Consider the following 12,336-nt stretch of genomic DNA (forward strand, 5'->3'; position numbering starts at 1 on the left):
AAACTTTTTAAATGAAATTATTACTTTTATCTACCAATTGAATGAAGAACACGGATTCTCCCATCTTCAGCTTTCACTAGTTTTCTGCCTGTGAAAAACAAGCCATTTGATAGTCAGGAACACCTATTTCTTTTTTAAATCCCCCACCTCTCCTGCCACCACAACCTACCAGCTATTTCTCAGCAAAACTTCTTCAATATATTTATTTTCAAAAGTGTACATTCTAAACTTAAGTCCCATTAACAGATGTCAAGTGATCTGATTACAATTAATCTAGTAGCAATCAATGAGGGTGCCATGTAACAAATAAATTGGAATTTATGTTAATGCATTTTTATGCCTAGTCTCACATAATATCCATGATTAATAACTAGTTTTTTATTTTTTTTTTTCATTTTAGGCGGTTCAGGACCATCATCCTCCATAGCCATAGCGGGCACCAACCACCCTGCCATCACAAAGACAACATCTGTTCTTCAAGATGGCGTCATAGTCACCACGGCAGCTGGAAACCCACTGCAGAGTCAGCTGCCCATTGGGAGTGATTTTCCTTTTGTTGGCCAGGAGCACGCACTTCATTTTCCATCCAACAGCACTTCAAACAACCATCTTCCACACCCCTTGAACCCCAGCCTCCTCAGTTCTCTACCTATCTCTTTGCCAGTGAATCAACAGCATCTCCTAAACCAGAATCTATTAAATATCCTCCAGCCTTCAGCAGGAGAAGGCAAGTCTGAGATCAACCTCCACCCTTTAGGTTTTCTCGACCCGAATGTAAACGCTGCTTTAGCTTTTCTCTCCAGTGACATGGATGGGCAGGTATTGCAGCCTGTTCACTTTCAGCTCTTAGCAGCCCTGCTTCAGAACCAAGCCCAAGCAGCTGCCATGCTTCCCCTGCCATCTTTCAATCTGACCATCTCAGATCTTTTCCAACAGCAAAATACCCCTTTACCCTCATTAACACAGATGACAGCCCCACCAGACCATTTGCCAAGCAATCAGTCAGACAACAGCCGAGCTGAGACCCTTTTAACCAGCCCCCTGGGGAACCCTTTACCAAGCTTTGCAGGCAGTGACACTACTTTTAACCCCCTGTTCCTCCCAGCTGTCAATGGGGCCTCAGGATTAATGACCTTGAATCCCCAGCTGTTGGGAGGTGTCCTGAACTCGGCATCGGCCAACACCGCTAATCATCCAGAGGTTTCCATAGCAACCTCCTCCCAGGCAACCACTACCACAACCACTACATCATCAGCAGTGGCAGCACTGACTGTCTCAACACTTGGTGGGACAGCAGTGGTGTCAATGGCAGAAACATTGCTGAATATATCTAATAATGCTGGGAATACACCTGGTTCAGCTAAACTCAACAGTAACTCTGTGGTGCCACAGCTACTTAACCCTCTACTGGGGACAGGTCTACTTGGTAAGTTAAATTTATTCACAAATTTTTTACAAAAGAAACGTTTTTCTAATTCTATTTTCTCCTTTTTAAAAACTCCATTTTGTCACACTATTTTTAAAAATGTTTTTGTTATGTCACAGCTTGCTTAAGGAACTAAATATAACAACACCCACACACAACCATAGTTATACAAACATGAGTGACTTTTTCCTTTTTCCCCTATTCTAGCAATACTAAATATCACTTTAATCTGCTTTCTCTTCTAATTCTGATGCCACCTAAACCTAACCTACCCATCATCTCTTAAACCAAGTAGAGTCTCATTTTTCAAATAATAAAGCACAGGTACATCTTAAAAATCACTTTCATTTGAATTTTCGTTGGTGTGGCATCACAGGGTTAGTATGAGCAGCTGCACTGTGGATGGAAACAGATTGAGAAAGTGTTTTCCAGGTGAACCCTAAATAAAAAAAACTAAATGCTTGTCTAGCAAAACAAGAAGTGAGACATAAAACCATGCAAAACTAAAGTTTGCCCAAGTTCAAGAGGACAGCCCCTCTAGCTACTACTAGATTTCCTCAGTCAGTATTATTTTTTTGACCTTTGTGGCTTAAAAACAAAGTGTTTCGTCTGTATTATCCTATCACAAAATAGTCAGAAAATAATGCCAGGTATATTTAACTGATGGATATAGGTAACTATAATATAAAGTGTAGGGATGGTGTCCATAAAGTCTGGAAACAGGGAAATGTACATGATGATGTCAATGGCATCTTCCATGTGTAAAAAATAATTTGTTTATTATTTATGTTTTTTTGATTTTATGGATGCCTTTATAATATAGTAAATTTAGTTCTATTTGGCATTGAAATCTTTGTAATTAAATAACCTACAAAGCATATTTCATTTACATATTACAAGTTACAGGACAATTTCTATGACATTGTCCTCAAGAAAATGTCAGAGTAATTTCAGAATAATTTTGAATTTTGAATATAAATTTAGTTATTAATCCTACTCATTATATAATATTTATTTTGAATGATTATGACAATGAATTCTTTTGTGTTGTTAGCTTCTTTTCCATTTTAATTTTAGGTGACCAACCTTCTATCACAAAACAATGCACATTTCTAAACCAAATCAATGATTTGATGTGGTATCTACTGATGATTATGGCTTGAGAACTAAATTTTGTAAACAAGGCCTGATCAGCTCACTTATTTTAATTATCTGGTCAGATACTTACAATTGCTAAAACATTATAGGACTAATTTCAACCTGTAATTTTAGGTCCTCTAAAATAGATCTAAAATCTAAAAATAATAGATCAAGGAATCATATGACACTGCAGCTCAATATATAAGGACTGCCTAATGCATAGAGCAAAGACTAAGTAGCCTTTCCATGATATAAAATTTAAAAACTAATTATAGAAGATAAAACTAAATAATAAAGCTACTCTTTCCTTATCACTTAGTAAGACTTTGAGAAGTAAAAAAGAAAAGCATTACCCAAGTAAGCATAGCACTTAGTTTTTGGTTTTTTTTTTCAGGAATTCTCAGGTACAAAGAAAGGCATAGAATCTCCAAAGAATCACATTTACTTATATTTTATGTTTTTCAAACTGTAGGTGATATGTCATCAATAAACAATACTTTGAATAACCATCAACTGACTCATCTACAGTCGCTGTTAAACAACAATCAGATGTTTCCTCCAAATCAGCAACAGCAGCAACTTCTCCAGGGGTACCAGAATCTCCAGGCGTTCCAAGGACAGCCCACAATTCCTTGCCCAGCTAACAATAACCCCATGGCTTGTCTGTTTCAGAACTTTCAGGTACTCTCCTCCCCTGTGTCACTTTAGAAGAAAACAATGTCTGGGTTTGTTTAAACACTTAATTTGCAGGAAAGGGTGAAAAAAGTAGGTTATGTGCCCTTTCACCTCTATTTAGTGTTATTTCTCAATCATGAGTATTGTTAAACATTCCAGTCTTTTGTGTGAAGGTTTTCTTTTTTTTTTAATTTTGTCTGAAGTATCTCAGCAGTTCTTTTGGAGCTGTTAGTAAAAACTGATCGTGTGACCCTCATAAGCCCTTTCGTCATTTCTCATTGTTCTCATGACTGAGACTCACCTCCCTCGCATGCCCACCTGTCCATCCTCTCCAGCGTCAGCTCTCACCACTCTTCCCCTGGCTTCAGCCACATGGTACTTCTTTAGTTCCACGAAGTGAATAAATCCCTGCTAGATTAAGAAGATAGGTGGAAAGAGTAACACTAAATCCACATGGGAAGAAAATATGGACTTTTTAAAAATAATCTTGGGGTAGAGAAGGCTCTTTCAGCATGACAGAAAACCAAGGCAGTCAAAAGGAAAAGAAACAAATTTGATTACCTAAAAATTTAAAATCTCTGTGTGATCAAGGATATTCTAAACAAAGCTAAAGACAAGTGACAACCTGGCAGAAAATATTTTCCTAATACATACTAAATAACACCTATAATGTAAAAAGAGCTCCTACAAATCAGAAAGAAAAAGGATAATTGATTAGAAAAAGTTAGCAATAGATATGAACAGGTAATTCATAGAATTTGAAACATAAAGTATTAATAAATGTATGAAAATAATCAGAGTTACATAAATTATCACAGTAATGTGTCCATCAGATTGATGATATCCACTGCTGATAAGGGTGCAGAGAAATAGATTCTCTCAGATTACTGGTGGTCTGATTACATGCTGATATAGTCCTTTTAGAGAGTAATTTGATAGCATATCAGATTTTTAAATATCTTTTGACCAGAAGTTCAGCTTCTATGTATTAATATCTCATTTTAGAGAAATCTTCAAATGTGAACAAACAAGCACATATCAAAATGTTCAGTGCAGTATAATTTGTGGTGTCAAAAATTATGAACCACTCCATCAGTAGGGAAATAGTTAAATATATTGTGGTACAGTATATCCATCTACCTCGTGGTTTAGAAAATTAGGTAGACTTACATAATCTGATATGGAAAGATCTGTAAGACTGCAAGACTCCCGTGCTATAGTATTGCAGAACAGTACTTTTAAATCTGGAAACTATGAATATAATCATACGCTAAAGGAAAGACCCAGGAAAGTGGAACATCTTTATGTTCAAGGGATAATAAATAAGGCAGGATCCCTGAGGAGAGGGTGTGGGATCCAGAATCTAGTACCATCCCATTTAGGTTGAAAGAAAGGAGGGAAGCAAGGAAGGGAGGTAAGAAGGATGCACTCCAGTGCTGGTTAGTTCTAAGAAAGGAAATAGGACTGGAGTAGGGTGAGAAACTGTGAGTGTGGGTGAGAAGTAATGATGAAGAAAACTTGTATATTTTTGACATATATATATATAATCCATAGTAAAATAATTCAGAAAGGAAGAGGAAGTGCTCAACCGTGTCACTGAGAAAAAAGGTAAGATAAAGCCTGAAGAGAATCCTTTAGATTTACCAATTAGGACATCATCAGTGACTTAGTGGAATGCAGTTTTGCTGGAGTGGTGGGAGTAGGAGCCAGATGGCAAAAGGGAGGAACAGCGAATGGGAGGTTAGGAATTAAAGAGTATAGATTAAAGAAGTATACTTTAGCTGTTCTTGACAAACACACACACACAACACACACACATACACACAACTATATGAGATGATAGATAGGCTCATTTGTTTCACTATAGTAACCCCTTTACCATCTGTGTATATATTCTATAACATTATGGTGTTAACTTCAAATACACACAACAAAATTTATTTTTGAAAAAAACTTAACTTTGAAGAACGTAAGAGAAATAGGGCAGTGCCCCAGCAGGGGGTCGGGAGTAGATGAATGCAAACTTTCAAATACGTAAGCCATGAACATAATCATGTGCTATAGGAAAGACCCAGAAAAGTGGAAGAGATTGAACGTAAAGAAGGGAAGGGATGCCGGGCACGGTGGCTCACGCCTGTAAATCCCAGCACTTTGGGAGGCTGAGACGGGCGGATCACAAGGTCAGGAGATTGAGACCATCCTGGCTAACACGGTGAAACCCCGTCTCTACTAAAAATGCAAAAAATTAGCTGGGCGTGGTGGTGCGCGCCTGTAGTCACAGCTACTTGGAGGCTGAGGCAGGAGAATGGCGTGAACCCCGGAGGTGGAGCATGCAGTGCCGAGATCACACCACCACACTCCAGCCTGGGCGACAGAGCGAGACTCTGTCTCAAAAAAAAAAAAAAAAAAAAAGAAGGGATAATAAATAAGACAGGATCCTTGAGAAGGGGGCTTGGGATTCAGAACGTAAGTGGAGGGCACACCCTCAGAGAGCAGAAGGGAACCCTCTTATGGGAAGCAGGACAGAATTTAGGACAGGTGTAGTTGCAGAGAAGTCTGCTGCCAGGGGCAGGGAGTATCAGAGTATAAGAAATTGTGAGAATTCTTGCCTGATGGGCTTTATTTTCTCTATTACGTAAGGTCATCTACTAAGAATAGTCTGGGAGATGGTGAAGAAGTTGGTGAAGATTTGAATAGTTGTGGAAAATGAGTGACAACTAACTAGAAGATCTAGGATTGATGGGCAGCAATAAGCCCTCAACTGAAGTTGGAAGCTACAAATTCCTATAGACAAATATTCAGCATCCTCAGTGTAGATGTAGATAAGGCAGGCAGTTGAATTGATCCAAGATTGGGATTTTGCCTGGTAGGTGTAGACAGGGTGATAATAGCAAGAGAGAGGCTGATGTGCTGACAGATCCTAGGTTCTGGATTAGTAGGGAAGGATGTAAAGAAAGGGAGAGATCATTGTGGAAAAAAATCTGAAACTCCAAAGTATCAAGGATCTAGAGCAGTAATTCTTAGATGGCATGGGGGTGGGGGTAAAATTAGAATAACCTTGGACACTTTTTCAAACTGCCCTCATCCTTCCTATATCAGAATTCTGATATGCTCCCCTGGTAAGTATGCTGTCCCTTCACCACTTCCCAATTGAGAATCACTTCTGCAGATAGCCATTGTCACTACTGACAGCATGGGGATATGGCCTGAAAAGGTTGAGGAGAAGGTATTACTACCCCATCTGAAAACTAGTGTCACGTTATTGTTAAGAAAGGAGTTCATATATTTTTATATTTTATATTGTATTTCACTTAGTTAAGTGGAAACATCAGTGAGTTAGAAATCACTTTCAAAATATTTTTCCTTTGATAATTTGATTACCTGTGACTTGACTCTTTTTTGAATCCTAAATTGCAAAGACCTGTAATGACACCGGATAAATGGAATCATCCCAACCTGAGTACGTTTTCTGTCCAACCACGTCAAGTTTAATTTTTCTAGAGAAGGTTTCGCAATGATGATTTTAAAAAATCTGTTGAATGATTTTAACCAAAGAAGCAGCCTGCAAATATAATCAAGACATAAGCTTTCCTATACAAAGTGACTTTTTACTTCATTTTTTGAGTCTTGTTCTTTATATTTCCTTCCTTGTTATATTTGTTTGTCTTTTGGTAAATCTTAAAGTTATAGTCTTTCTCTTTGAGGCCTTTAAAATTATTTCCCTTTCTCTCACTGCTTCCTGTCTATTTCTTCAAGGTGAGAATGCAGGAAGATGCAGCTCTCCTAAACAAAAGAATAAGCACTCAGCCTGGGCTCACAGCACTTCCTGAGAATCCAAACACTACACTTCCACCTTTTCAAGATACACCTTGTGAGTTGCAACCGAGGATTGACCCATCTCTTGGTCAACAGGTGAAGGATGGCCTCGTTGTGGGTGGCCCAGGTGATGCTTCTGTAGATGCCATTTACAAAGCAGTTGTCGATGCAGCCAGCAAGGGAATGCAGGTTGTCATCACCACTGCAGTCAACAGTACAACTCAGATCAGCCCCATTCCAGCTCTGAGTGCCATGAGTGCCTTCACTGCTTCAATTGGTGACCCATTAAATCTCTCCAGTGCTGTCAGTGCGGTCATTCATGGACGGAACATGGGAGGTGTTGATCATGACGGTAGGCTGAGGAATTCAAGAGGGGTTCGGCTGCCCAAGAATCTAGACCATGGGAAAAATGCGAACGAAGGAGATGGGTTTGAATATTTCAAGTCAGCAAGTTGCCACACATCCAAAAAACAGTGGGACGGGGAGCAAAGCCCCAGAGGGGAGCGAAACAGGTGGAAGTACGAGGAATTTTTAGATCATCCAGGCCATATCCACAGTAGTCCTTGTCATGAAAGGTCCAATAATGTCTCTACACTGCCATTTCTGCCTGGGGAACAGCACCCAATACTGTTACCACCAAGAAACTGTCCAGGGGATAAAATTCTAGAGGAAAATTTCAGGTATAATAACTACAAAAGAACTATGATGAGTTTTAAGGAGAGACTAGAGAACACTGTGGAAAGATGTGCACACATTAATGGGAATAGACCTCGACAGAGTCGGGGATTTGGAGAGCTGCTAAGCACTGCAAAGCAAGACCTGGTCCTAGAGGAGCAGTCTCCAAGTTCCTCAAATAGTTTGGAAAATTCTCTGGTCAAAGACTACATCCATTACAATGGAGACTTTAATGCCAAAAGCATTAATGGGTGTGTGCCTAGCCCTTCAGATGCTAAAAGCATTAGTAGTGAAGATGACCTAAGGAATCCAGACTCCCCCTCTTCAAATGAATTGATACATTATAGACCAAGGACGTTCAATGTTGGCGACTTGGTCTGGGGCCAAATCAAAGGACTGACTTCCTGGCCTGGAAAATTAGTAAGAGAAGACGACGTTCACAATTCATGTCAACAAAGCCCAGAGGAAGGGAAGGTATACCAATCTTTATCCATTGTCAAATACTAACCTTTATTCAGATATCAATTATTGGTTTTTGTTATCATCACTTTGGATTCTTTGGATTTGAAATTAGGATTCTTCATGACTCATTGAGGTCTCACAAGCTTCTGGAGCATAAAATGAAGAGGGGATGGTTATAGTCAACAAAATGTCATATCAACAAGGGGTGAGTTGTAAAGCATTTATAGATCACACTAGGGCTCAGGGTGGCTGTAAGCCAGGAACCAGATTTCCAGAATTTGGTCCACTCTGCCTTCCTTCTCTACAGTTACCTAGTTCTTCATTTCATACACTGAGGAGGAAGGCAAGTGTCAATGACTGGGGAAAAAAATCTGATAGCCTTTGGAGGTCCAGGTGTGTGGTAGGGGTAAGGCCCTCCCAGGCAACAGATGCACCAGGGGACGACATCTCCTGCCTGTGCTTACATGTGGCACACAGAGCTGGGAAGGGGGTACAGTCTGGGTGGAGATGCAGCCGTTTCTGGAAGCAGCAGGTAAAGTCTGAAATCAGAATTTCCTGAATACCTTTCAGGAAAAGTTCTGGGCCTTTAAAACATATGGAAATGTTTAACCCCATAGTCTGGTTCTACTTAACACAATTAGATCATATAAATTAAATGAAAACTTCTCCATGAAACTACCATTCAATTTAAAAGAAATTAGTAGGGGTCTTCTGGGCTTTTTTTTTTTTTTTTTTTTCCGGCCCTTACAAAAATGGTGGAATTGGCTCACTAGGCAAGAAATATGCAGAGTGTTTAAAGTAGATAGAAAAATTTATATCTGACCAGGAGGAGATCATTATGCACATTCCCCCATATGATGAAGAAATGTATAATTTTTCATCTTCCTAGGTAATAAAAATTACAGGTATATGTTATTCTCGTAAAGAGTATATTCTATAAAGCAATTTCAACTGTGCTCAAACTTTCACTGGCACTTAGGTTTAATGACAGGAAACCAAAAGCATTTTTGCCAGCACAATAAAAGGATTGTCTTTCTCCAAATGACTAGGAGGTCCTAAAACCTTGCTCATAATGCCTAATATATACTTGTCAGGATACACTCTGGGCATAATGTTTGTACATTTGATAAGGAAATGAATTCCATACCCCTATTCACAAAATATTTTATTCTCTATACTCTCAGAGATCAGACAAACATTCTTTAGGTTGAAAAACCTAAATATTTTTGACGGTTTATTCAAGAAATAATTAGAAACAGAAAAAGTGGGCTTTTATGATATAAATGGAACTGCTACAAATACAAGATGCAGACATTGAACTGTTTTACAATGTCTGTGCAAACGAACTAAGTCTTTTTTATGTGCCATTTTACCAAAAGCTTAACTGAAAAAAAAGATTATGGCCTCCCTTCCCTGGAAACATTCTTCCTGTCCTAAATGCCTTGTCTAAATATCTTTTTATGCCCTTAGGAGAGTAAAGGCATGTACTTTTAACACATTTCACATTAAACAATGGTCTAGATCTTCTGATTAATCTCTGCTCGAAAACTCCTGAGACTGAGGTATTCACTGATGTTAGGGGAGATGTACTTTAAAAAAAAATCGAAGAGTCCAAGAAACACTTATTTTTCTTCACTTAAATAAGCAAAGTAGTATGTAGTATTCATTCCACTATAAAATAATATTTTTAAAATTCAGATTCTTCTTCCTTAATTTTGGCAATAGATGAATTGTAATAGGAAACATAAAACTGTTGCTGTAAATTCACATATTCCTCCTCTCACTGGCTGACCTTGTCATTTTGGATTCTCAAGTAAAAACCTTATATCAAGATATACTATACACTAAAAATATATTTAGTAATTCAGAGAATTTAATTTAAAGCACACATTTAGAGGTGAAAAACTGAAAACATGCAATAAAATATTAATGATAATACATGAAACATTTATCTATCATTTAAAAAGCAAGATATAACAGCCTCAGAAGCTCTAACGACTCAGCATTTTTAAAAACCTCTGGTCTTTTCAGGACCTACCACACTTTTGCACATAAGTAAACTAAGTACTACTTCACAAACATTCTTTTTTCCTCTATAGTTCACAAAACAAGACTTCCCAATACTTTACTTAGTGATGCTCCGTGAGTCAAAGTTCTCATTTTACAACACCAGAAAAGGTAAAATCTCAAACACAGGTCCGACTTCAAGCCAAGTGTCTGATATATTGATGACCCTAGTTCATGAAGAAAAAGTAAAACTATGTTCAATACCTGTATAAGACAAAACATGATGTATTTCAGAGAGATATCTAGTAGAACACTTTTTAAAATTTGTACTCATTCAGGTGAACCAGTTTGGATGTAATTTTATTTATGTAGAACTCCTTAATGCCCAAGAATGTTGGATAATGCCTTGTACATTAATAACTGGACCTCCGCTTCTAAAAAGGTAAGCATTGCCTTAGGTTACCTTCTATACACTATGGCAATGCCTGACATTTTTATAAAGTCTAAAGCAGAAAGGCAGAGACTAGCTCCAACCTTGTTTATTATAGTAAAACCTTTCTAATTCCGCCTTGCTAATGTGGAATGTGGGATCATTTTCCATAATGTTTATCTTTGTAGTGTCTAAGAAGAAAAAATTTGCCAAACTATTTTCCTACATTATCATTTTAAACTTTCTTAGCTTCTCAGCTTTCATAGTATTTCTATGTCCACCAAAGAATCCAAGATTCTGTCGGATCCCACCAGATAAAAATCTATGTTAACTCAAGTTTTAGAATAGATTTATTACCCCTGACTCCACCCCACAACATACCATTTATTATTTTCAGTTACAGGCTTTGTTCTCAGCAAGCCACTCCAAATTCTTTATGGAAGCAGGCGAAATAGAAAATAAAGATAATTAATTGACAGGATAGAAGATTACTATTTCAAAACAAGCTGGGTGCCTCTCCTATTTTTAGGTTGCATGAATGGTCTCTGGTCTAAGGAAGTCAATGCTGTGTGATCAAAGCACTAATAATTGCCAAGGGCTGAGACCTCCCATTGTCAATACATTAATATTTTAGCAGATACCGTTAGTCATAATAGTAACTGACTAGGTCAGCTTATGATCTTAGAAAGGCCTTTTTGGTCTTTGGAGGGATAGTAAATGTAGCAGATTACTGATATGCATTAGACATGTTCTGTAGTTTCTGAGATGATTTCCTAAAAGGTATGGTTTCTAGACATCGAATACTGTATAAACACAGTCTACAGAGAACTGGAGAAAAAGCAGGGTGTAGCATAAAGAGGCATGGGTTTTGGGCACTCTGATGTGAGCCTAATCTTAGCTCTGCTAGTTACCTAAGTGGTCGTACGTAGTAGGTATATTAATGTCCTAGAAGCTGCAGGCTACTCACCTCTTTCAAGTGAGAACATTAATTTAGATTCAAATAGATGCCTTAAGAATTCAATGAAATACTGTAGATTATTATCTGGCACATCAAAGAGGTTCAGTAAACATTAACCTCCTATTCTCTGCCCTTTATGGTAGATAGTCTTATTAATTTAGGTTCCACCATTATGGAATTGTGGTAATTTGACCTTACCTCTGCATTGTCCTAAAGGATTTATTAACCAAGTTGAGAGTAAAGGATTATAAGGATTATATTCAATGAATGAAATAGTTCATAAGTATGTTTACAGCACATATACAAATCAGCATATCTGATTATAAGTTAGTGTTAGCTATTAATTTCAAGCAGGAGTTCTACTTGGAAGCGTTTTAAAGCACTCAGTTTGTTGAGTGAACTTCAAAGTTCCTCTTTCCTCAATGTTTCAAAAAAAAATCAACTCAGGCTTTCTTCCTCTACCTTCCCACATAACTCTCTTTCACACGTAAAACAATATTAATTAGTGGAGATTTTTAACAGCCTATGAAAAGTTGGGATGAATTGCTTGTATGTATTACTTTCCTAAGATTGAAGCTATGTGACAGCACTGGAGGACATTATGTGCCTTGTATTTTACCACTCAGGAAGTACTATATCCTTCCTAATATGTTTTTTCCCTTGGTTAACCATTTGTAATGAAGTACGTTCTGGGCCGGGCACGGTGGCTCACGCCTGTAATCCCAGCACTTTGGGAGGCCGAAGCGG

At 38.0% G+C, this 12,336-nt stretch overlaps 1 protein-coding gene across 13 annotated transcripts in view; it reads left to right on the forward strand.

Moving 5' to 3' along the window:
- The window catches only part of MBD5 (methyl-CpG binding domain protein 5), a 505,406-nt gene that overhangs the window by 472,541 nt on the left and 20,529 nt on the right, over nt 1-12,336 (forward strand). For 11 of the 13 annotated variants that reach the window (XM_073019666.1, XM_073019664.1, XM_073019662.1 and 8 more), the window contains 3 exons: nt 401-1,426; nt 3,039-3,247; nt 6,998-8,206. In XM_073019666.1, coding sequence (XP_072875767.1) covers nt 401-1,426; nt 3,039-3,247; nt 6,998-8,206 — 2,444 coding nt within the window. The remainder of the gene's footprint in view (nt 1-400; nt 1,427-3,038; nt 3,248-6,997; nt 8,207-12,336) is intronic. The other 2 variants (XM_073019669.1, XM_007964937.3) reach the window with 1 other exon arrangement.

The sequence above is a fragment of the Chlorocebus sabaeus genome, chromosome 10 (assembly GCF_047675955.1).
Source record: "Chlorocebus sabaeus isolate Y175 chromosome 10, mChlSab1.0.hap1, whole genome shotgun sequence".
Taxonomy (NCBI): domain Eukaryota; kingdom Metazoa; phylum Chordata; class Mammalia; order Primates; family Cercopithecidae; genus Chlorocebus; species Chlorocebus sabaeus.